This window comes from Acytostelium subglobosum (assembly GCF_000787575.1).
Source record: "Acytostelium subglobosum LB1 DNA, scaffold: scaffold4, whole genome shotgun sequence".
Lineage (NCBI taxonomy): Eukaryota > Evosea > Eumycetozoa > Acytosteliales > Acytosteliaceae > Acytostelium > Acytostelium subglobosum.
Genome location: NW_012236528.1, coordinates 1,178,549 through 1,204,653, shown reverse-complemented (window position 1 = coordinate 1,204,653; position 26,105 = coordinate 1,178,549). Strand labels below are relative to the sequence as shown.

At 40.7% G+C, this 26,105-nt stretch overlaps 11 protein-coding genes across 11 annotated transcripts; 6 read left to right on the top strand and 5 right to left on the bottom strand.

The window, feature by feature from the left end:
• Positions 1-19: 19 nt before the first annotated feature.
• SAMD00019534_026430 (hypothetical protein) lies at positions 20-1,569 on the top strand (the record flags this gene model as incomplete). Its single annotated transcript, XM_012901941.1, has 2 exons — positions 20-242; positions 311-1,569. 2 exons carry the CDS (start codon positions 20-22, stop codon positions 1,567-1,569), a joined length of 1,482 nt encoding a protein of 493 aa, XP_012757395.1.
• Positions 1,570-2,092: 523 nt separating this feature from the next.
• SAMD00019534_026420 (hypothetical protein) lies at positions 2,093-2,992 on the top strand (the record flags this gene model as incomplete). The annotated part of the gene is made up of 1 exon (XM_012901940.1): positions 2,093-2,992. A coding segment is annotated over one exon (900 nt), but the record flags the coding sequence as incomplete, so codon positions are not given.
• Positions 2,993-3,890: 898 nt separating this feature from the next.
• On the top strand, positions 3,891-4,946 carry SAMD00019534_026410 (hypothetical protein; the record flags this gene model as incomplete). The annotated part of the gene is made up of 2 exons (XM_012901939.1): positions 3,891-4,738; positions 4,814-4,946. The coding sequence occupies 2 exons, from the start codon at positions 3,891-3,893 to the stop codon at positions 4,944-4,946; spliced, it is 981 nt and encodes a 326-aa protein (XP_012757393.1).
• A 1,449-nt stretch (positions 4,947-6,395) lies between these two features.
• Positions 6,396-7,667, top strand: SAMD00019534_026400 (hypothetical protein; the record flags this gene model as incomplete). Its single annotated transcript, XM_012901938.1, has 1 exon — positions 6,396-7,667. One exon carries the CDS (start codon positions 6,396-6,398, stop codon positions 7,665-7,667), a length of 1,272 nt encoding a protein of 423 aa, XP_012757392.1.
• Positions 7,668-9,052: 1,385 nt separating this feature from the next.
• Positions 9,053-10,210, bottom strand: SAMD00019534_026390 (hypothetical protein; the record flags this gene model as incomplete). The annotated part of the gene is made up of 1 exon (XM_012901937.1): positions 9,053-10,210. One exon carries the CDS (start codon positions 10,208-10,210, stop codon positions 9,053-9,055), a length of 1,158 nt encoding a protein of 385 aa, XP_012757391.1.
• A 5,785-nt stretch (positions 10,211-15,995) lies between these two features.
• On the top strand, positions 15,996-16,684 carry SAMD00019534_026380 (hypothetical protein; the record flags this gene model as incomplete). The annotated part of the gene is made up of 2 exons (XM_012901936.1): positions 15,996-16,557; positions 16,620-16,684. The coding sequence occupies 2 exons, from the start codon at positions 15,996-15,998 to the stop codon at positions 16,682-16,684; spliced, it is 627 nt and encodes a 208-aa protein (XP_012757390.1).
• A 737-nt stretch (positions 16,685-17,421) lies between these two features.
• On the bottom strand, positions 17,422-18,263 carry SAMD00019534_026370 (hypothetical protein; the record flags this gene model as incomplete). The annotated part of the gene is made up of 2 exons (XM_012901935.1): positions 17,422-17,493; positions 17,577-18,263. The coding sequence occupies 2 exons, from the start codon at positions 18,261-18,263 to the stop codon at positions 17,422-17,424; spliced, it is 759 nt and encodes a 252-aa protein (XP_012757389.1).
• A 662-nt stretch (positions 18,264-18,925) lies between these two features.
• Positions 18,926-20,149, bottom strand: SAMD00019534_026360 (hypothetical protein; the record flags this gene model as incomplete). The annotated part of the gene is made up of 1 exon (XM_012901934.1): positions 18,926-20,149. One exon carries the CDS (start codon positions 20,147-20,149, stop codon positions 18,926-18,928), a length of 1,224 nt encoding a protein of 407 aa, XP_012757388.1.
• Positions 20,150-20,730: 581 nt separating this feature from the next.
• Positions 20,731-21,678, bottom strand: SAMD00019534_026350 (hypothetical protein; the record flags this gene model as incomplete). Its single annotated transcript, XM_012901933.1, has 1 exon — positions 20,731-21,678. A coding segment is annotated over one exon (948 nt), but the record flags the coding sequence as incomplete, so codon positions are not given.
• A 948-nt stretch (positions 21,679-22,626) lies between these two features.
• SAMD00019534_026340 (hypothetical protein) lies at positions 22,627-23,466 on the bottom strand (the record flags this gene model as incomplete). The annotated part of the gene is made up of 1 exon (XM_012901932.1): positions 22,627-23,466. A coding segment is annotated over one exon (840 nt), but the record flags the coding sequence as incomplete, so codon positions are not given.
• Positions 23,467-24,683: 1,217 nt separating this feature from the next.
• SAMD00019534_026330 (hypothetical protein) lies at positions 24,684-26,054 on the top strand (the record flags this gene model as incomplete). Its single annotated transcript, XM_012901931.1, has 1 exon — positions 24,684-26,054. The coding sequence occupies one exon, from the start codon at positions 24,684-24,686 to the stop codon at positions 26,052-26,054; it is 1,371 nt and encodes a 456-aa protein (XP_012757385.1).
• Positions 26,055-26,105: the final 51 nt, after the last annotated feature.

Sequence of the window (26,105 nt, the reverse complement as noted above, 5' to 3'; positions counted from 1 at the left end):
TAATGCTGATCGATTGATGATGTCATTGGTGTGTAAGCGATTGTTTGATCAGAGACATTCATTCTTGCACTTCATCACTGATCACTTGCGTCTCTATCACAACTATAGCATCGATAAAGTTACATTGAACTCTTACAAACAGATTATCAACAATGACACCAACAACATACCAAAGACAATCTATATCTATTCACACGAGGAATGTAATAGGAGTAATGCAACAGATCATCAAATATACATTGGTATGTGCCCTTGAAGATTGATTGATGATGTTAGGGAAGTGACTCACTTACATACTTATCTTGAACAGGTAGGATGCGCTACAGTGATGAATGGAAGATTGAGGTGCAGGCAATACCTTGGATAAAGAGCATTACATTCTCAGACTGCGAGTTGTGTCCACTGCATCAGGAGTTCTGGGATAGCACTGTTGACTTCTTAAAGGCACTGCGTAATATAGATGGGTCATCCATCCCAGAGATTAAGTTCGACCAATCAACAAGACCACTACATCTATACGACATACCATTGACCGAACTTAACATTTGGGTTGATTACAATTATGATCAGTCACCACCTGTGATCCTACCCGAGATGCTCCCATCGACATTGACCATACTCAACCTATATAGCTGCTTTGTATTCGAACCACGCCTCGACCTGACCTACCTTCGATCACTCAAGTACCTCTACATGAGCAATAGCAACAAAGAGCAACCATTGAAGGGGCCAGAGCTTCCACCGTCCCTCACCGCACTAGAGTTCAGATCAAGCCTCAGCGAGATCAATCTCAACCTCTCACCAAGCGTCACTTCACTGGTCATAGATGATATCGATGCCGAGGCTCGCATCATTGTCGGCAATCCTCAATCATTGATATCACTTAGCACTTACTCGTCGTCCAACATATCAATCAAAGATTACACCAGTCTCAGAGAGATCACTCTAAACTACATTGAAGACGATGACGCACTGGCACACTTCACTTCAGACTACCTTCCATGCTTGTATATGTTGTCCATTGGATTCAAGAATGGTATGCAACCAATCAATCTCTTGTCTCTACCCGCATCACTTCGGAAACTAGCCATCAAGACTCAGCGGCCAATCGATTCCCTGCCAAGTGGCATTGAGTGGCTGCGAATCACCTTCACTGCAGTGTTTCTCAATCCGGTGCAAGTTATGTCTAGCATTGGATGGCCGAAGCCATCACTGATCAGAACTCTAAAGTTGGAATCATACTATTATGAGTTGAAGGATGGCGATATTCCTTCATCGGTGACCTGTTTGAAGCTCTACCAGCAGAGGCAGCCAGTGAGTCATACATCATTGCCTCCAAGCATCAGGAAGTTGCTCTGGTACGAAGGTACCAAACAACACTACCTCCAATTCATTCAACAACTTCAATCACTATTGACTGTTCAACGACTTCAACTACTTGTTGGTGGCAAACTGTTCGTTCTCCGTCGTATCAGCGCAACATTATTCTTCCATTATGATAATTTCCTGATACGCTCTGGCTTCATTGACCTGGACACACTCCAATCACATATTCTATCCATAAAGTAAAGTGATCACTGAACATGATCCAGATGAACTTCAAGGTGTGGGGATGGGTGATCATGTGATCGTAGTGTGGTCATGTGATCGAACAGTCAATCAATTATTCATTCAATCAAGTTTAATACAGATAAAGATAAGATGGAATCACTTCCACCAACTGTACTTAGATATATATTAGACTATCTAGATGATATTGATGATCGATTTGTAGTGTCATTGGTTTGCAAGCAATTGTTTGATGCTCGCAACACATACCTCAACTTGATAAGTGCTGGCCAACCAGTCTTCCCTTACAACAGCACCAAAGACAGTGATATTACACTACGTTCCTACAAACAGATCATACACCAACATATTAATATCCACTGGCATCATTAAACAACATATTGGAAGTTATGATCGATTTATCCAAGTTGGTAAGTTTATATGATTGATTGATTGATTGATTGATTGACGATCATTAAGGTCCACTCACTCACACTCAAATGGATAACTAGAAAGGAATGATGAAGGTTGGAAACAGAAGTTGATGGACGAAAAGAATATCAAGCGAGTGGTGTTTAGAGATTGCATTGATTATCTGATGGATCAGGAGTTCTGGGATGGTACCGCTCACTTGTTTGATACATTGCGAGCGAGACATGACGCTCCACATCGGATAAACTTTGAGGCAACATACGATCTGCCATCACTCCGAAACGTCCCAATAACAAAGTTGACATTGGAGAATGAATATCGAGACTTGGAGATCGATATTGATCGCCTCCCTCCGACACTTACCGAACTCATCATCAATACATGTACACGCTTTATTCCGCTGATAGACTTGCGAGGCCTGACATTACTCAAGAAGTTGTCCATTTCAGACCTGGACGGACAGCCACTCGATGGCTCGAGGTTACCGCCCTCACTCACATGTCTCAGGCTTGACTCAAAGTTCAATCAAGAAGTGATCAACCTTCCGACAACCATCACTGACATGATCGTGTGGACCAGAGCCTATGAACTGGGTCCTAACAATCTGACAATAAGGAGACTGGAGTTGTATGACCCAAGTGTGGAGCGGAACACTGACGCACTGATCACACTGGACTTTCCAAAAATGCGCTCTCTATTGCTAGATACCGTTCCCCGGTCTGAGATCTACTCGCGTATAACATCGGACAACTTCCCAATATTGGAGACTTTGGATTTGGGACAGACAACGATGCTATTCAATCAATACAACCTGTCGACACTTCCATCATCACTCAAGACTTTGACCATCAGTGTTTGCCGACCAATATCATGGCTACCTTGTTATTTGGAGTCACTTACAATAACGTTTGAAGCACCAGACTTGACGATATCAAGTGTTAAATGGAGTCCATCTACACCAATGATCAAGACAATGCATTTGGTGTCGTATGGCCAGGTGTTGCTAAARGAGTGATGTGCCCGAGTCTGTGACCAGCTTGAGGATGACCAACTATCGTCATGTGTTGAACCCTGATGTGTTGGGACCATCCATTCAAACATTGGTCTGCCAAGGAAGATTCAACGTACAGACCAATACAAACAAAGAGAGCTTGAAGTATCTTATACAACATCTACCGATCAATCTACTAAGAATTGAACTACCAATTGGCACCAGACCATTCAACCTTCGAAGAATAACCTCAACCTTATTCCTACATATCCGTCGTAATCTCTTACTATCTGGCTTTATCACATTGGATCAACTACAATCATTGGCTGACAAGTAATAACCCTACCCTACCCTTGCCCTCGCCCTTGCCCTCGCATACACCCGCATACACATTTTGACTTCAAATGAAGATCATTAAACATGTTTGACATAGATAAGAGATAGAGAGATAGATGGAGACACTGCCATTGACTATTCTGAAACAGATTGTGGAGTATCTTGACAAAAAAATTTGGATAGATTGATAGTGTCATTGGTGTGCAAGAGATGGTTTAATCAGAGACAATCATACCTTCACTTTAATACGGAACTCTTTCCATCAATACCATTATACAACAAAGAGATAATATCATTACAATCTTATAAACAAATCATACAACATGATAAGACCAACAGCAAATCACATATCTTTGTTTATACTGATGAAGGTGATCTCTGGTCCAAAGACGACTTTGATCAAACTATTTTGATTGGTATGTTTTGTTTGTTGTTGTTGTTGTTGTTGAGTTAACTCATTCTAACAGTCATTCAACCAATCAATCTAGATGGTGATAAGAGATATGATAATGAATGGAAACAGATGTTATTGAATGTACATCGTATTGGGAGTATTACATTCAGAGATTGTGGTCGTTGCCGAATGGACCAAGCATTCTGGGATGGTACTATTGGCCTCCTCCAAGAACTGCGCAATAGGAATCATGAGATATTGATATTCTTTGATATCGTCAACAGGAACGATCAACTATCATTACAGCATACCCCAATAACATTCCTCTGTTCGTCCTGTGGGTTTGAGGAGCCGAACGTACCGGGCATCTTTAACATAAGTCAACTTCCAGCAACTTTGACCAACTTCACCATCTACAACAACGTCAAGTTCGAGCCGACCTTTGACTTGTCCAGATGTACATCACTCAAGAGCTTGTTTATCACAGGATTGAATGGAAAGCCTTTGGATGGTGCAGGATCACTCACCAAGCTCAACGTGGCGTTCACCTTTGACAAACCTATAATCAACCTTCCAACAAGCATCACAGACTTGACATGTCCCATCCACACAGCTCCAATGCTCTCCGTCCAACATCTACAGAGAATATACCTTAGAGACTTTCGTCATATGTTCAATCCATCATTTCCACATCTTCGAGTGCTCCTAATCGGAGAGATCGAAGCCGATGGCCTGTTGCTCATCACGCCGGACAACTTTCCAGTGCTGCAGGACTTCTCTACGAGTTTCAAGTCCACCAACGATAATAAGACTGGCTCATTCTTTGACCTAACCAAACTTCCACCGTCCTTGAGAGTGTTGGACATCACCACACAAACAGCACTGCCACTATTGCCCAATGGTATTGAGCGATTGTTTATCTCTTTCAGCATCTTGAGAGCAGGGGAGATCCCGCCAACAGTCACCCACTTGAAGCTCAATGGAAGCGACCTTCCTCAGTTGGATCCGACACTACTGCCACCATCACTGATCAGTTTGTATTGGAGAGCTCGTTCCAATCAAGATGTACTACATCTCTTACGTCAACTACCGACTACGATCAATCATCTTAGATTCCCAGCACATATTGACAACACTAAGTATACAGCATATGATCTGAGACGAATCAACTCCACTCTATTCCTCAACACCATCGAGGTTAGAGACAACTGTGATGGAACCAGAAATGATGGTAGGAGCGTATGACTTGTCCACACTTCCTCAAACTCTGCGAGAGCTTCACATCTCGACTACCCTACCGTTCCATTCCTGGCCAAGGAGCATAGAGAGCTTGATATCTGTTTCGAATCAAACAAGATCTTGTTGTCGAACATCTTGCGATGGCCTCACTCACGATCAAACATTCACACTTTGGCTCTTACTGCCTATAGCCATCCCTTCACAATTGGAGACATGCCAGGATCTGTTACCAGATTGATTATGTTTGGCCACCGCGATTCACCTGACCTAGGAATATTGAGTTCTTCCCTCACCCGATTTGAATGGAGCATTAGTGACCGTCAACAAGCGCTTGAAGTCATTCAACATCTTCCAGCTACCATCACTCGTATCAACTTCCCAGAAGTCAATATTGGACACATCAAAGGGCTCAACCTCGTTCGCATCACTTCAAGGATATATCTCATATATTATGATCGACATGGAGGAAACTTGTTCCATACTTCCTTCATCTACTTGCGCAGAAGAAGGACACTTCAATCACTTTTAGACTCCCTCGACCAAAGATTTTCATCATTCAATCAAACAATCAAAGAGATAAATGGATAGACTTCCACTCAATGTACTATCATTGATTGTTGTCTCGTTGACAATGTAGATCGATTGGTGTTTACACTGGTATGCAAACATGTAGTGGAGGTTTGGAATGTGCCTGCCACAGTGACTAGCTTGACCATCGGACGAGTAATATCAACGACATACACAACCACGTAAACACATTGGGATATTTGTAACTAACGTTACCTTTACCGTGGGATATCCCAGAGGACTACTTCAACAGATTCCTTTATCACAAGTCACGACCCAATGTCATTGGCACCAAAGAATACAACCTACACCGTATGACCGATACTTCATCATAAACGATTCGAAAAGAGTGGGCTCATCTCTACTTAGTAGAAAGTAACATATATCATGTTGGCACTGGTTCGATCGATTGGAATCAGAAATAAGAAAGATCAGGATTTGATCTTGATCAGTCTGATCATTCATTTTGATCACATGAGTTGATTATACAGAGATATATAATTATGGAGAGTATACCAATCATTATACTTAAACGTATAGTTGAATGTATTGATGATAATGCAGATCGATTCATTGTGTCATTGGTGTGTAAGAGATGGTTTGATCAGAGACAATCATATCTTAGCTTCATTGTCAACCCAAACAGTTTAATCAAGGCCACATCATCATCATCATCAACGAACTCATACAAACAGATAATCAATGATAACATTAATAATAAAGCACAGTCGATATATATCTATACCAACAGTATCGATTACAGCCATGAAGATCACGATCGCAGTTATTTGATCGGTAGGTACTATCCCACCCCCACACCCCACATCCCACACATGCCTCGCCCACTAACTCCAGATCACACACTTAGTTGATGAGTCGGGCAACTACATGAATGAGTGGAAACAGGATGTTCTGAGTGTTGTGAACATAAAGGTCATCACGTTTAGGGACTGCATTGGGTATCCGATGGACAAGGCATTTTGGGATGGTACCACTGACTTCTTCAAGTCGTTGCGAGCTCGTGATGGATGGTCACCGTCATCACCAAAGATATGCTTCGCAATGATGTCCAAGCCACAATTTGCATTCGGTAATGATATACCAATCACTACACTTGGACTGCAGTACGAAGAGTATTCACCAAACATGCAAGGCTCATTGTTTGACGGACCTGGAGTGATCGAAGAACCAGCCAGAGTGTCGATCGACACTCGCATGTTCCCAACATCCTTGGTCAATCTCAATGTTCACCGGGACTATCATTTCAAACCCAGGTTTGATCTGTCCTACCTGTCATCACTCAAACAGTTGTATATTAAGAACAATGACAACTTGGTCTTTGATCCGTCCACGCTGCCTTTATCACTCACACGAATTCAAATTGGTTATGGAGCTGATCAGGATCTGACCAACGTTCCAGCTAACGTTATTGATGTTGCCGTATACTCCCCGTTATATCCATACCCCATCCAACAACAACATATTCAACACTTGACCATCAGCTCACTTAGATATAGCCTGCCGGCCCAACGTCCATTCATGAATCTTCGCCATCTCTACACCCAATCAATAGATAATGAAGAGCTGATCAACATTACATCCGAGTCATTCCCCATGCTAGAGACGCTGGTCACTGCCCTGGGTAATCAATATACAGAAACAACTCTGTTTGACCTGTCCAAACTGCCTTCATCGTTAAACAGATTGGAGATTTCGCCGCATAGACCAATCAAATCACTTCCAAGTGGAGTAGTTGATCTTCATATTGTATTCAATCAATGTGAAACAGACTTTGAACTATCCAACATATGGTCCAACTCACCACTCATCAACAATCTAACATTGGACACGTACAGACTTGAATTGAAAGTTGGTGATATACCATCATCAGTGACCAAACTCAAACTATTGGATTATGGCAAATCATTGGACATTGCCAATGTGTTGCCTGGTACATTGAGGTCATTGACTTGGATTGGTGGCACTGATCATGATATTAGATACTTCCTCCAACACTTGCCAACAAACATCGTCCGTTTGGATATTAAAATTGGTGAAGAAAAATTCAATCTCAGTCGCCTATCAGATACATTATTCCTACAACTGGACTATGACTTGCGCTATGGATTGATCACCATTGATAAGTTACAGTCACTATAGTTGAACAATAAATATTTTGATCATATATCTTGATCGTATATCTTGATCGATCAGTTCACAAAAGTTAAAACATAGAGATACAGATACAGATAAATGGATACACTTCCACATATTATATTGAGACAGATTGTTGATTGTCTCAATGACAATGTGGATAGAGTAATCATGTCATTGTTGTGTAAACGAATGTTTGATCAACGTCACTCATACCTACACTTTAGCTATCATCATTTGAGACCAAAGCCAAATTCAAAAGCACTGCAGTCCAAGGTATACGACATATCGATGAACTCATACAAACAGTTGATCAATGAGTCGATTGCCAATAAAAGAGAGATATTCATTGTACACTCAAGTGATAATGACCCTGATCATTGAACATACATACTATATATGTGAGTACTTTATCACCTAGGCATCACTCCAATCACTCAGTCACTAACATCAATCGATCATATAGCCTGCGATAAAGACGAATGGAAGAGCAAGATACTGATCATACCTCACGTCAAACATATAAGCTTCAATGAAAGTATGAAGCATCATTTGGACCAGACATTCTGGGATAATACAAAGGATTTCTTCAACTCATTAAAGGAGCGAGGAGAACCAATCAATATAACATTCAAACAATATTCAAGGCCAACTATGTATCAACAATATCAACATGTTGAAATACGTCATTACCTTCCCTCACCTACTTAATCTCAGGCTTTACTTGCTCAATGTAACTTCACTTCCAGCCATCACAAAAGCCAACTTCCCCAAGTTGAACACTTTGGACGTGTATGAGTTTGTGAGTGGTTCGGATTCCATTGACCTGTCCACACTACCTGCATCACTCATGACTTTGGATCTTTCAAAACCATCGATCCCAAGTGGATCGACTATCATACTTCCAAGAAGTGTTGAATCTCTGACCATCACAACCAATATAACTGATTTATCAAGAATTACATGGCCACCATGTATCAAAACACTCAATCTATCTGGCTATGACAAACTCCTCCAGCCTGGCGACCTCCCATCATCCCTGACAAAATTATCATTGACAGGATACAAACAACAATTGATTCCAGATGATATCAACAAGAAAATAATGCCACAGAATATTAGTATTCTAAATTGGTATGGTGGACTCAATCATCATGTCAAGGAACTATTCCAACAAATACCTGAATCAATCAAACAAATGAGGATAAGTTATTCAAAAGGATTTCTCAATCTCTGGCGTATAACTCCAACAATATTCCTACGATTATATAATGATGACATCTTGGGACGATCTGGATTCATCCAACTCCACAACATTCAATCATACTTTGACAAGATCTAAAATTAATAATAAAGATAAATATATATATTAAACAATCAAGAGTTGGATTTTATTTGGTTGGCGCACTAAGAGGTAAGGCAAGAAGTGATTGAAGTTGGTCAATATGGATGAAACCAGAGTTTATCAATGTGACCAATCTAAAGAATATAGTTGGAGTGATACGTCTGAGATTGTATATACCAGTCTGTACTTGAAGTTCCAAGTGAATGACGTTGGTCAAATGAATGAGTACTGGCTGGATCAGCTGTAATGAACATCCACCTTGCCATTTAAGATGTCTGAGTGATGCTGGCATCACAGTTGGATCAAGTGCTCTTGGTGGATCATATTTTGGGAATGTCAAACTAGTCAAAGCTGGAGGTAAGTCCCCAGCCTCCAATGGGTACTTATAACGATTGAGTATGAGTGTTTTGATTCGTGGTGATTGTGTCCACAGACCAATTGACAACTTAATGCTGATGGCATAGATGAGTGACATTTCGAGATGCTCGAGACCACTTGGAAAGGAGGTGATGCGTGCATCCTCATCAGGGCTAATGTTCAGTCTCTTGAGTGACGTTGGCAATGTGGACAGGTCGTACGACCCAATCTCCATCGAACCAATCAGCAGATTCTCCAAAACTGGGAATGCAGTAGATGTTATAAATTGAATAGAGATGATATTGATCGTCTCAAGCTCCAGTTTTTGAAGATGAGTATGTTGATAAGTGTTCTCGATGGGCATCGATGGTGTGTTGTACATTCTCAAAGGTTGGTGATTGATGTTGAAGGGATAGGAAGACGAACCAACGGCCAGGTCTGTTAGGCTTGGTGGTAGGTTGACCAGGGGCTGAACCACCTCGTATCCAATCTCCAGACTTGTGAGTGAGGGGGGTAATCTTGATCCATCCAATGTCTCATCGGCAAAGTTACCAATGTATAGTGTGCGCAATGATGGCAGGCCTGACAGGTCAAAGCCAGGATCAATCCTAAAGCTGTTTATAATGTTCAACTTGGTGAGTGTAACCGGGTACAGGTTTGAATGGACTGGGCCGTGCATCAACTCAACTCCATCGAATATCATATCAATATCATTGATTGGAACACTATTGAGATTGAGTGAAACTGCCATGTTTCCAGTCTTATGGAAGCGTAATGTCGGCAAAAGGTTGAGTGTCTTCAGTTCATCAAAGAAGTCTGACATTCCATCCCAGAATATCTGGTCCATTGGATGTTCCCTACAATCACCAAACACTAGAGTCCTGACCCTATTCGTACTTGTGATCAACTCCAACAACTCTTGCCTCCACTCTTTGTTGTCACCTTCTGATCAGTTTGTTTGTGAGTGTGAGTGTAAGTCGATCAATCAATCAATCAATCATGTGACATGGAGGTAACAGCAACATACCAATGAGATAACTGCGATCGTATAATAGCCTGTACCAGTCATTCACATTGGAATATATGTATATTGTCAATGCTTTGTTGTTGATAGTATTGATGATTATCTGTTTGTATGATTTAAGACATGTTGAATCAACTGATTGATTGTGATTGTGATTGATATCAAGATTGTTAATGTGATTTGTATCTTTAGATAATAAGTGTAGGTATGATAGTCTCTGATCAAACAATCTCTTGCACACCAATGACAACATCAATCGATCAACATTATCAACAATACTGTCCACAATCCTATTCAATACTGTAATTGGAAGTGCATCCATCTCTATCTCTATTCAATGTATATATCTCTCGATTGTTTGATTGATTGATTGAATGGTGGAATCAATGATTTAAAGGGTTGAACTTTGGAACAAGAATGATCGATGAGGCTAAAAATCTGGATATTTTGATCATAACTTCAAGGTTGTTTCCATCTCACACCATCGCGCAGTTGTCATTGATTGGACATGTTTATTTCTGTCTTTTGATGCCCCACTTCAAGTAGTAGACATTGTTAAGTATTGAATGAAATGTTTGTAATTGACTTGTATGAATGAAGCCAGAGTGTACGGTGTCATCCTCCAAAGAGAGGAACAATGTTGGTGATATGCGTCGAAGTTTGTAATGTGATTTGAACACAAAGTCCAGACATTGGATGTGCGCTGCGTTGACCAGCTGACGGAATATGAGGTCGAGATGTTTGAGTGAGCTACCTCCATTCCATTGTATGCTTCGTATTGAGGTTGGCAACTCATCAAGACTGAGTGGGTGAATGTAATCAATCAATTTCAACGATGTTACTGACTGAGGGATGTCATTGATTTTGATGGTATTGTTATAACTGATTAGCTCGAGAGTCGTGATGCATGGTGCTGTTCCAAGTGGGATGTCCCTCAATGCCAACTTGGTCCCGCCTTCTCTACAGATGTAGAGATATTGAATGTTTGATGGAAGTGATGTGATCGGTGCATTGATCTTATTGATGTTTAGCCTTGTGATTGATGTTGGCAAGGTGGATAGATGAAACGATCCAGTAGTGCCACTTAATCTCATATCGCCAAGGTCCAGCACCTCCAACACTGGATCTGTCTGATGTGATCATTGATACCATGTGGACTTGAATCACACCCCACTTCAGCTCACACAGGTTGGCGAAGGTCTGAGTAGTGAGCGCATCGAAACTAAATATAATCGCAAGAAGATGTAGATATTGGGGATTGATAGTGTTTCCAAGGTGCGAGTTGATCTCCAGGTCCGTGACACTTGGTGGCAGGTTGGTGATTATCATGTCTTTGCAGTATGTGTGATTGATTGAACAAATGAAACTAAATTGAGAAGAATTTTCACCCTACCCTCTACCCTTGCCCTTGCCCTTGCCCTAACCCTAGCCTGGCTATATTTGGTGTTATATCACTCCGAGACAACCAATCTATCAATCAGTTTATTAACTTTTTCCAGGATTAAACTTTGCACAGAACTTTTCAAATTGATTGGAACGTATGAAGTTAGATCGTAAGAGGTCATCTTCAAGACAGAGGAACAATGTTGATGATATGCGTCGTAGTCTATAAATCTGTCGGTACCGGAAGTCAAAACATTGGATGTTGGGTGCGTTTATCAGTTGACTGAATAGTTGATTGAGATGTAGGAGTGAGCTGCCTCCATTCCATTGTATGCTTCGTATTGAGTCTGGCAACACATCAAGATTGAGTGGGCATTTGTAATCAATCAACTTCAAACATGTGATTGATTGAGGGAGATCATAGTTTTTGAGGGGAAAGTAATATTGATTGAGTTGGATTGTTCTGATGCTAGATGCTGATCTCATAAGTGGACTCAATGTGTCAGAGGTGCTGGTTTTGGATAAGTACTTGATGCCAAAGTATTGAATGTTTGCTGGGAGTGCTTTGATTTGTGAATAATCCGGGTAAACATATAGACATGTTGTTGATATTGGTAATGTGGACAGATCAAACCTAGTAATTAATGAACAAAACAATCTGCCAAGGTCCAACGTCTCCAAAGTAGGGAATGTGTCTGATGTGATCAACGGTAATAGCCCTGATGTGGTTGATTGCAACCATAGCTCGCGCAGATTGGAATATGGCTGAGTTGAGAATCTTGGTTTGTGAACCCGTTGTAATTTGAGACGTTTTAAAGGTTGATGATAGATCATATTTTCATGTGAAAAGTCTACTGATTCAATGATTTCCAGGTCGGTGACACTGGGTGGCAGGTTGGTGAGGGCACCCTTGATGCCTATTGTGAGTTGAGTGAGCGAAGGAGGCAGTTTCGATGCATCGAGTGAGTTGATACGTCTAATGCACAATGATCTAAGTGATGGCAGGTTCGACAGATCAAAGCTCTTCTCACTCACAGAGGCCAAGGATAGACTGGTGAGTGATGGGGGAAACATGTTTGATTGAATGATCTCCATTCCAGTGTTGTTCCGTGCCATAGTGCTAATATGTGTAAATGGCACGTCGCGCAGGGAGTTGGACTTGATACTCCTGAGGTAGAGTATCTCTGGTATTCTATTCGCTATCGATTTGATGAAACTCGCATGTTCATTCCAGAATGCCTGGTTCATCGGGTACATATCATGATCGCTAAAATATAGTGAATGGATGTTATTTATCTCGCTAACCTTACTATACCATTCTCTTTTGGCATCATCTTTGTTTAGGTTCATCAATCAATTAATCAACAATCAATCAACAATCAATCAACAACCAACAATAGTAAACTTACTTCCAATAAATATCTGCCGGTCTTTATAGTTCTTGTTCGAATCTTCAAATCTTGTGTGTAGTATTACTGATTGACCCTTGCTCCTTGTCATGATATCATCCTTTATCATTTGTTTGTATGATTTCAATCTTATCTTTTTGTTGATGTGCTCTGGCTTTTGTCTACGCTTTGGCATCAACTCTGTATTGAAGTGTATATATACATGTCTATATTGAAACCATCTCTTGCACACCAATGACACCATCACTCTATCAACATTATCTACATCCAAATAATCAACAATATTCTTCAATAAAATCAATGGTATAGTATCCATTATTATCTCTATTATTATTATTATTATTATTATTATTATGTGTGTCTGTATTTGTTTGTTCTAAAGATTGAAGAATGAATGAACTATCATGAGTGTGGGTTCTTAATTGATCAAAACAATGGACCAGAGTGAAAATCCAAATGGAGGTCACGTGACCTCGTTATTTCTTTTTTTGGAAGTGGTCACTAGAGTGATTGATGACCTACCTCCTAAATAGCTGTGATCAAATAATAAACCGCACCTTTCATGGATGTTTGAATATATATATATAAATATTTATTTATTTAAAAATGAGTCGCTCGAGATAGAGATTGAATGAATCTATGAGTGACCATAAATGATCACCATATCCTTATTCATGTTGATTGTGATGGTGTTGGAACAACACTATTGAGGAATGATTGGAGCATGTCCTTGTGAATGTATCCAGAACGATCGAAAGAATGATGGATGACCAGGAATAATGTTGTTGATATTCGAAGTAGAATATGCTTTGCAGGCTTAATATTGAGCTCCACTCGTGTGACAGTGTTGGGTAGGTGTTGGAGCAGATGTAGATTGTTGAGACAGTTGTCCAATCTCAAGTTTAAACTAATCGTCTCTGGTACATTCTCTCCTTGTATGGCACTTAACTGCAAGGAAGACTGTGTATCTCGTTCATTTGGCCATGACTTTGCAAACATGTTGGACAACTTGTAGACCGACGTGTCATCCAAGGTACATCGATCGAACGAGATACACAGTGTCTCAACACTGGATGATTTACAGGTGTGACGTCCAAATATATGAGTGACTTGGGCAGTGTTGACATGTTGATTGATTGAGTGTCAGGTGAGCCCTCTACCTCACCACAGACCAACCTCTCCAACACTGGAAACAAGTCAGTTGTGATGTGTTCCAGGATGTTTGAACTAATCGATCTGAATGTGAGTTGAACAAGGTTGGGATAGGGCTTGTGTGGAGGTATCGAGAATGTATCCACTTGCAACTTGACCAATGGCAGATGAGGGTTGGTAGTACCCATTGATGTCAAAATCAATAGATCAGTGAGGCTTGGTGGCAAGTCTGGCAGGGTCTGCTCGTATGTGATGAACACTTGTAGCTTTGTAAGTGACTTGGGAAGCGTAAAGCAGTCCAACGTCGGTCGAGAGTTCATATTGATAATAATTAGTTCTTGTAGTGATAGATATGATGACATGTCAATATGCGATTGGGCGTCGAGGTCCTGCTGAGTGTAGTCATTAAAGACAACACCCAGTGTGGTCAATGTAGGAGGCATCACGATCCCATTGATCCTCCGCACTAGCATCTGATTGATCGGACTTGGTAAACGTATTGCTGATGTTTCCTTTCTCGGATAGAATGATATAGTTGGAGTACTCTGTGCAGGATACTCGTTGCAATGAGTCATAAGCTTGTCAAAGAAGCCACTCATACCATCCCAGAATGTCTGATCCATTGGACAATCATCACAATCAATGAACGTTATTCTCTTGATCCTTCGAGGTATGCTCAACACCTCATTCCTCCACTCATCGCTATACAATTCATCAACTCCCTCTAGATTGATTGTTTGAAGATGTAAGATATCATTAGATCACAATCAAACATTCTATTTACACTTACTAAGGTTGAATGGTCGATCGTAGTTGACTTCATAATAATTTTGGTCTGTATTGATGCATATTGACATTGGTTTGTTGTTATAGTCATCGTTGATTATCTGTTTGTAAGAGTTTAGATTGGCTTGGTCTTCATTGAACTTGTGAGGTGCATCCAAGAATCCATTGAACCGATCGGTATTGAATCGTAGATATGTATGTCTTTGATCAAACAACCTCCTGCACAATAATGAAACAACCAATCGATCGACATTCTCCTCAATGCTATCCACTATCTGTCTCAATATAGTATGTGGAAGTATATCCATTCTGTTATGTATCTGTTTGGTTTGATTGAAGTTGGGTTCGGAATGAAATGTTGTTCACAGTCTCAAACAAGTTCATTTTGGTCTGTGCCAAAGATAGAGATAAAGATAGAGATAATGGATACTCTGCCATTCACGATACTAAAACAGATTGTTGAATGTTTGGATGACAATGCAGATCGATTGCTCATGTCATTGTTGTGCAAGAGATTGTTTGATCAACGTCATTCATACCTTTACTTCAACATTGATAGTCGTTCGGTACCTCATACCAACAGTTCACTATTACAATCATATAATCAGATCATCATCAACTCGTACAACTCAATCAATGTGAGATCATCATTACTATTATATACAGATGTTGATCATACATCTAAAGATCATTATGATCTATCATTCTTCATTGGTAATAATTATTGATCATACCCTTCATCACTCCTCACTGACTTACCCGACGATCCACGACACGGCACAGACACTAAAGATGGCGAGTGGAAGCAGGAAGTGATGAGATTGCTCCTACCTCACAGTATCAAACGTATAATATTCAATGATTGTCAGGACTGTCCAATGGACCAAGCATTCTGGGACGCCGTGTCAATCTTCTTTGATGAACTTCGTGCTCGTGATGGATTCATTCCTGAACATATATGCTTCGTTCTGGAATCAAGACCAGTCAAACTGATCAATGCCCCATTGACAGAACTACTCATTAGCTTTGATGGTGATGGTGATGGAGATGGATTGATCACTGGCGATCTGTTCCCAACAACATTGACAAGTGTAACATTTTGTTACATATATTGTCTCGATCCAAAGATCGATCTAAGTGGCCACTCATCACTAAAGTCAATACTATTCATGGATACAATCGATAAGACTCTGGATGGATCTAGGCTCCCACAGAAGCTCACATGTCTTCTTCTTGGTCGTGGTTTTGATCAAACCGTGATCAATCTGCCACCAAGACTCACAGAACTTGTGGCACCAAGAATAGGCCAAGTGTATGATAACCATCAATCATCCAACAATCTTCGAAGGTTAGCCTTGGTGGACATCACACGTAACGGCCTGACTGTCATCACACCGATCAACTTCCCCATGTTGGAGGACTTGACATTTAGGTTGATTGGTGATTATGAAGATGATTATAATAATAAGGTGGACCTATCATCACTCCCTGGAACATTGAAGAAGTTGGACATTACTCATCATCATCATACCACTGGAGCAATCACATCACTTCCTCATGGAATTGAATATCTCCGTTTAACATATTGGAACAACAGTGTTGATTTTCCAAGTACATTATGGAGTGGATTAGAGAAACTCACCACCTTGGAATTATTCAGTTATGGTCATACTTTGAAACATGGAGATATTCCAGCATCGGTAACAAAACTATTACTAAATAGATATAATGGATCAATGAAGACAACGGTACTACCTGCATCATTAAGTAGTTTGATATGGAGTGGAGCAACAAAGGATGATCTACTGCAGCTGCTAGAACAATTACCAACTACAATGTTAAGGATCAATCATCTAGAGGTAACAGTGGATAGACTTGGAATGTTCAAACTCAGGCGAATAACCAATGGGCTATTCATAATGCTGCGCGACAACATATCACTCTGGAACATTGTCCACATTGACMATGATTCAATCAATGATCAAACAATAATAAATACTTCATTATTATGCTTCCTTGGTATTTGATTGAATGTGATAATGTTGCTTCTGGATGTATGATTGAAGCATGTCCACATGAATGAATCCAGAACGAACGAAATCCTGATGGATGATCAGGAATAATGTTGCTGATATCCGAATGAGAATATACTTTGTAGTCTTGATATTGATTTCCAATCGAGCAATGGTGATTGGCAAATGATGGAGCAAAGGTATAGGGTGTAGGCAATCTTCCAATCTCAAGTTTGTTATCGACTCTGGAATATCAGTGCCATCCAAACTCCATGATGGGTACACATCAATGTCAAGTGAATTGATGTTTGATTGAATTGGCCATGACTTTGTCAACATGTTGGACAACTTGAAGACCACTTTGCTGTTATGTTTGCTGACACATCGATTGTATGAGATGCGCAATCTCTCAATACTTGATGGGAGTGATGATATTGGACGATGTACAGGTGTGAGGTCCAATTGTTTGAGTGACGCTGGAAGTCTGGACAAGTCGACTGATTTGGTGTCGGGTGAGCCATCCACTTCGCCACAGACCAACTTCTCCAACACTGGAAACAAGTCTGATGTGATGTGTTGCAATATCTTGTAGCTCATTGATTTGAATATGAGCTGGACGAGGTTGGGGTAGGGCACTTTGGGAGGCTTTGGGAATGTCTCCACTTGTAACTTGATCAAAGGTTGATGATGGATGGTTTCATTGATCGTTGTGGACAAGGTCAGATCAGTGAGGCTTGGTGGAAAGTCCTGTGGTAAGGTCTGAACTAACGAGCTGACAACAAGTAGCTTTGTAAGTGACCTGGGCTGTATAATGCTGTCCATCATTGGTCGAGGGTTCACACTGATAATCATTAGATCTTGGAGTGATGATTGAGGTAATGACAGGTCAATGGGTGGATGGCCGGCATCCATGCCAACCATGCTGTTAAAGATAACAATCAGATGAGTCAATGTTGGTGGAAGCACGATGTCATTCGTCACCCATTCCATTAGCATTCGATTGATTGGACTTTGTATGCGTATTGGTGATGTTGTCTTCTTCTGATAGAACTCAATAGTAGGATACTCATTGTTGCACCTAGCCATAAGCTTGTCAAAGAAGCCACTCATACCATCCCAGAATGTCTGATCCATTGGACAACCTTGACTATCATTGAACTTTATGCTCTTGATCCTTCGAGGTATACTCAACACTTCATTCCTCCATGTATCACTATATAATTCATCCTTCTCTATAAGATGTAAAGTGTCAATCAATCATTCAAACATTATATCATTCAAAATACACACTTACTAAGGTTGAATGATCGATCGTATTGCTCGACTTTACTCTGAAGGTGGGTGTTGATGCATATTGTTATTGGTTTGTTGTTATAGTCATCGTTGATTATCTGTTTGTAAGAGTTTAGATTGACTTTATCTTCATTGTACTTGTAAGGTGCATCCAAGAATCCATTGGTATTGAATCGTAGATATGAATGTCTTTGATCAAACAACCTCCTACACAACAATGACACAACCAATCTATCGACATTCTCCTCAATCACATCAACAATTTGTCTCAATATAGTATGTGGCAGTGTATCCATTCTGTTATGTATCTGTTTAATTTGATTGAAGGAATGATTGACAATAATGTGAAAGATCAAAAGTGGTCTTCCAGGCGAGCTGGAACCTCATATTTGATCAAACTTTATTTCCAAGTGAGACAGCACTTGGATATTCAAGTGATTTACGACCTTGATCAACATGTTGGAATCATTCCAAATACCTGGAATCATACCATCTCTCAACTATTACTTCATTTCTTTTATTCTCTGTAAGAATGTGTCAAGGTGAATGAAGCAATATTGACCGAGGTTGTGATGAGATTGTAGGAAGAGTGTTGGGGACAGTCGTCTGAGTTTGATTCGATCTCGGAGGAGACATATTTCAAGTTGCACAATGGTAGTTGGAAGTTGTTGTAGTTGTGCTGCAATGTGATCGGAACTGTCTGGTAGCTCAAGGTTGCGAAGTGATGGCTTCAACACACATTGATCCAATGGTTGTTTGTATTGATATAGTGTCAGACTTGTCAATGATGATGGTATGTCACTCTCCTGCAATCTACGTCCATAACAATTTAGTACCAATGTATGAAGTTTGGATGATGGCTTGTCGCATAGTATTGTGGACAACGCTAGCATTGTGGTCTTGGGGAATGTGATGGTGAGATGCTGGACGCCCTCGGGAATGGGCGTAGTCGCTCGTTTTGGATCAATCTCCAACCATGTTAGTGATGTAGGAAGTGTCGACAGATTGATTGGTTGAGAGCAAGGAGTCGCATCCACAATCGATCCGGTGATCAGCTTCTCCAACACAGGATAGTTGAGTGAAGTGATCTGATCGAGCACTATGACATCGGTTGACTTGAGGATGAGCTCGCGGAGATTAATGTAGGGGAGGCTGGTCGAGAGGGCCGTTGATTGGTTGACCCACAACTGGATCAAAGGTGTATGGTGGATGGTGAAAGGGTAGTTCGGGGTGCCAAGGTACAAGCTGGTGAGGCTGGGAGGGAGGTTGGTCATCGGCTGGCAGAACCCATTGTATAAACGTAGTTCAGTGAGTGAACGAGGGAGTCGTGAGCCGTCCAATGGCTGCTCCGTGAGAAGGCTTGTGATGCTCAATGTTCTGATTGAATTTGAGTCGGCCAGATCAAGTTGTTTGCCCACTTGTTCATCACTGTGCAGAGCGAAGTCGAGACTGGTCACGGTTGGAGGCAGCATTGATGAGTGTAAGATTGAATCAGGCATCTCTTCCACAAGGTACAACCTATCAATCGGTAATGTTGTTTGTTGTCGAATGCTGTCTTTTGATGAAAGATCGAGACTTATCTCTAGGTCTGGTCCATGAGTTGCCTTCATCTCCAACAAGAATCCAGAAACATCACCCCAGAACACCTTGTCCAATGGTACCTTCCAACAATCTGCGAATGTAATACTACCAACCCTTGGTATGCTCTTCACTTCATTCTTCCACATGTCATTGTTGTTCTTTCCTTTGAATGATCGTAGAGTGTGTGTGCGAGTGTGAGTGTATGTGTGTGGGGGCGGGCAAGGCTGGAACTATCCCAGCCCCGCCCTGATCGTTATGATCAACAATGTTGGACAAACATACCCTTGGTTGTGAAACATCGATTAAAACTTATTTGTTCATCTTCATATGGATTGGTTTTGACTAGAATTGATAAAGGTTTGTTGTCAAAGTCTTGACTGATTATATGTTTGTAGGAGTGTAGTGTAATGTTGTCCTCATTGAACATGTGATTGGTTGTGTTGAAGTGAAGATATGATTGTTTCTGATCAAACCATCTCCTACACACCAATGACAAGATCAACCTATCAGCATTATCATTCAAATACTCTACAATCTGTTTCAAAACTGTAAGTGGAATTGTATCCATTATTGTGATCTCTATGTATATATGATTGATTGATTAATTTATTGATGGATTGAATGAAAGGTTGATCAAAGACATTGGAGCCCAAAATGGAATGTTCAAGGAAATATCCAGATATTTTGAAGTTCACTCTTCCGGTGATCACTCTTCCATCGATCATCATATTTTATTTATTCGATTGATTAACTGGTCAATGTGAATGAAGCAATAACGACGATTATTATCATGGAGCATGAATAGTGTTGGTGACAGTCGTCGGAGATGGTATGGTCCCATTATGCCACCAACGTTTAAACCCAGGTCTTGGATATTGATTGGTAGTCTTTGTAAAATGTACAAGACATTGTGTTTGGAGCTGGTCAACGACAATCTTCGAAGTGATCCTAATAAAAATGACAACGACAAGTGATCACTGTCATCCAATTCATTTATAGAGCATTGCAAAGACAGATCTGTTACTGATGAAGGGATGTCACCATTAGCCAATGGGTTGATATAGTTGTGCAGTTCGAGAGTATGTAGATTGGACATTGGTGGACATTGCGACCACGTTGTTGATATATGTACCATACTTGTTTTGCCAGGAGTGTTTATGATCACTAGATGTTGTAATCCAGCTGGAAGTCCTGCGACGTAATTACCTCCAGGTTGGATTGTCAAACATGTGAGTGACGAAGGAAGTGATAATAGATTGATCGAAGCATAATGACCTTCAATCAATCCAGTGTTCAATTTCTCCAACATTGGGTAGTTGGTCGATGTGATGCGCACGAGGTTTGAGACCTCGGTTGACCATAGGATGAGTTCGCGTAGTTGTGTGTAGGGGAGGTCTTGGGAGAGGGCGTACGAGTTGATCACATTCAATCGTCTCAACTGGGCATGATGAACGACGAGCCCATTGGTTCGCGAGCACAATGTCAGACATGTGAGGCTGGGCGGAAGGTTGATCAATTCCTCGTCGAACTTATCGTCCATGGTTAGACTCGTGAGTGATCTTGGCAACACCGACCCATCTATTGGATGACCGACCAGGTTATCAATCTTCATCTCTTTGATTGATGTTGAGTCTGTGAGGTATATGTTGGTGTCCAGTCTCTGACCTCGCTTCATGACCACGCTGAGGTAGACCAATGATCTCGGTATCTTGCTGGAATGTATGATTGCATTGGGTTTGCTTGCGATATCGATAAACATCCTATCTACGGGGATGTCGGGCATTGATGGTAGTTCTGTGAATCCAAGATCAACTGTGATCTCAAGTGATGGTGGTGAATGTCCATGTGTTGCACGTAGCTGATTCAACAAGTGAGTGACGCCACCATCCCAGAATGATTGATCAAACTCGGTCTCCCAATAGTTGGAATAGAACATTATCTTGTTGATTGATTGAGTTATGTTCAGTAGTTCGCACTTCCAATCACTTGGGTCATTGATGGAGATATGTCGTTGGAACATATGATCAATACTATCTTCTTGAGGACCATTTGAATCGATTATTATTGATAATGGTCTATTAATATTGAAATCTCTTATTATTATATGTTTATATGATTGTAGTAATATATTATCTTCATTGATCATTATATCATCCGCTGATATGTTGAAATGTAAGTATGAACTACGATGATCAAACAATCGTCTACACACCAAAGTGATCATCAATCGATCAACATTCCTATCGAGCCATCCAACAATATTACTCAACAACGTAAATTGTAAAGTATCCATCTATTATCTCTATCTCTTATCTCAACGGCCGTTCAAGACTTGAGTGTGATTGCTAGCAACTTCAGTCGACATTCGTAATTGGAAAAAGTGACTTTATCAAACTAGAGTTGTGACTTTTTCGACAACAACCCTTTGAGACATTTGATGTGAAATCATAATTTCTTTCAAAAAGAGATAGAGAATCGTCAATCAATTACAGTACGACAGAGAGGCACTGCATCCATCATCCTGTTGCCGAAGCACCCCATCCTAATTGTCCCAAGGTCATTGGAGAGATAATAAATAATGTGATCAAACAAAATTATTTATTTATTTATTGTCTGGTTGATTGTTGATGAATGATTGAATGTCGTCTAGGCGGATGAAGCCGGACTGTCCAAAGTTTGGCCGAATGTTTAGGAATAATGTTGAAGTTATTCTTCGGAAGTTGTATGGTACATAGTTTACTTCAAAGTCCAATCGTCCAATTGTTTTTGGTAGTTGTTCAAGTACATTCAACAAGTATTCATTTGAACATCCACGTAAAGATAGACTATTGATTGATGGCAAGGTCATATTATCAAAATCTATACTACCATCATTATTAAGTTCAAGATATGTTACTGATAGTGGAATGTCACCATCATTCAATGATGGACTATAATTATCAATTGCAAGAGTATGAAGCGAAGTGTCTGGCGACCATAATCTTGACCAATCGGGCTCAACCATGAGACACGAGATGGAGAGTGATTGGACGTTGCTGGGGAGTGATACCACATTGCGATGAGGGTTCATCTCCAGCCTTGTGAGTGACGAGGGCAATGTCGACAGGTCGATGTGTCCAATGCCAGTGGTCTGAATGAATCCAGCTACGAGCTTTTCCAAATTGGGGAAGTTGTCCGAGTTGATTGATGCCAGACCAGCATCATTGATCGACCCAAGGGTGAGTTCGCGCAGTTGGGGATAGGGCAGGTTGGCCAGGCTGGACGATTCATGCAGGTACAGTCGCTTCAAAGCTGAATGGTGCACGGTGAAGGGGTAGGCGAACGAGCTGACTGTCAGCGCGGTGAGGCTGGGAGGGAGGTTGGTCAGATGTTGATTGAAGTCACTATACAGTATAAGCTCAGTGAGTGAGCGTGGCAGACGAGACATGTTGAGTGGATGACTGATCAAGTTTGAAATCTTCATCGTAGTGAGCAAGTCCAGGTCTGACAGGTCGAGGTGTGTGTCAACCTCATAGCCACCGCTGAAGTTGATATCAAGATCGGTGAGGGATGGCGGGAACATCCTCGAGTTGATGGCCACACTCGGATGTCTTTCAATGTTGAGAGTTAGACTATTGATTGGAAGATGACTGAGTGGTGCAGTGTCGGACGATACCAGCTCAAGAGTTATCTGTAAGAATTGGAACCTTTCCTTCAAAGATCCAATAATGGTACCCATACTGTCCCAGAACTCCTGATCCATTGGCTTATCAATACAATCAGAGAACACAATAACTTGAATATTCTTAAGGTTCATTACTTTATCAATCCATTCATCATGATTGTACTTGTTAATTCTGTTATCTGTTTATAGATTGATTGGGAGGGTGGGTGGGTGTGAGTGGGAAGGTGGGATGATTCCAGGACAGGACGCATACCAATCAAATAAGATCTGTCATATCCTGTATTCATATCGACATCATCCTCATTGGTTGTTATGAAGATGACTAATGCCTTGTTGTCTAGATCATCTTGAATGATTTGTTTGTATGAGTTGAGTGTGATGACTTGTTGATGTTCTTGATCATCATCATCATCGCCTTGATCATTATTGAATGAATCTTGATATTGAATCTCTTGATGTGACAGTTCATCAAAGTTAAAATGAAGGTATGAATGACGTTGATCAAACAATGTCTTGCAGACCAGCGACAAGATCAATCTATCCTCATTATCCTTAAGTTGTTCAACAATATGTTTAAGTACGATATGTGGTAATGTATCCATTCAATGTATTTGTATTTGTTATATTGATGATGGAATGAATGAATGAAGACTAATACTGGCGTCAAAGTTGACAAGACCAAAGATGGAAAGATCTGGATTTTTCCAGGTTTGTTCTGTTTTTTGATCAAAAAAATAAGCGCCAACCAATCACTCTTTTAAGTAATATTTAAAGAGATAGAGGATAATAGTGTCGAGATAAAGATGATATCAATACCAATATTATTGTTAAGATTGATAATTGATCATATGAGACGTGATAATGATCTGATTGGTATGATATGTTTGGCAATGACATGTAAACGATTGTTTGTAGAGATGTACAACAAAAGACAACTTCCACTCCAATTCATACCTCGTTCAATCAATGACATCAGAGAGTATCAACGCAATGATGAGTACTCACACTCATTGTCAATGTCCATCGTCGACGACACTCCCATTAATATCACTGGTACAATTGAGAATCAGTTCAAATGCAAAACACCGGCTGATCTGAACAAGATCACAAAGTCATTGGATGAATACACAAGCGTATTGTTTGGTCGCTTATTCAACAAACAGATCACCCAAAACATATTGCCACTGTCAATCAAGACTGTTACATTTGGAAGGGATTACAATCAGGTCATCGAGTTAGATTCATTGCCTAAAGGGTTGACATCACTCTTCATTGGAGCAAAGTACAATCAACCGTTGAACATTGATGTGCTGCCCCAATCACTGACATTGTTGTCATTCAGGGCTCAACAAACATCAGTTTACAACCAAGAGTTCAAACCTGGTGTGTTGCCCGCATCGCTGCGGACAATGCTCCTTGGCGAATCGTACAACAAGTCACTGTCTAAACCTGGATGCTTACCTGGCTCACTCAACACACTGGAGCTTGGCAGAGACTTTGCACAATCGATCAAAGTGGGTACATTCCAAAACTCATTGACCAAGTTGACAATGGAGTCAATAGTCCCGGATATTGACATTGGTGCGCTGCCCAACTCACTCATTGAATTGTCAACAGAGAGTATCAATTATGGATTTCAGATTGGTCTACTACCAAGCTCACTCAAGATATTGAGAATGAATCGGGGGTATATTCGATTAGCACTGGGGATCACCAAAGGCAGTCTGCCGGAATCCCTTGAGTCATTGACTCTTGGTCTTGGATTTAATCACCCAATCCAACCTGGAATGCTTCCCAACTCACTGACCTCGCTGACCCTTGGCAATCAATTCAATAAGACTTTGGCACCAGGAGCACTGCCATCATCAATCAACAGCCTAGTGTTTGGGGATGGGTTTGATCAAATACTCACGGCTAATGTGTTACCGTCATCGCTCACATCACTGACCATTGGACGCAATCAAACGAGTGCAATCTCATTCCCATCACTCAAACATCTCAACGCTCACTCATTGGATCAATTGAATTATCAATTTATAAGTGTGGAACAAGTGATGACACTGACTTTGAACGAAATCAACCCGATCATTCACCGGAGGTCACAAGCACCGATCACTCAGCATGTGGACACGTTGATAATCAATTGGGAAGCGATAAAGGGTATTGATGGTTTCAGATTGCCTCAAACCAACGAACTGTATATTAAGGCAATCATCAAGACCTTCCCCAACGCGTCGACCTACATTGTCACATGCAGTCGATGGAATTATCAGATACGTGGCATAAGTTCAGACATGGCCATTGTATATTCCAACGATGTAAAGAAGAGACTCAAGACACCATCGATCACTGTCAACCACAAAGTTGAATACCTAACCTTGAGTTGATCCATGTCGATTAATTAAAGAAGACTTGGCGAAGTTCAAACAAAGATTATC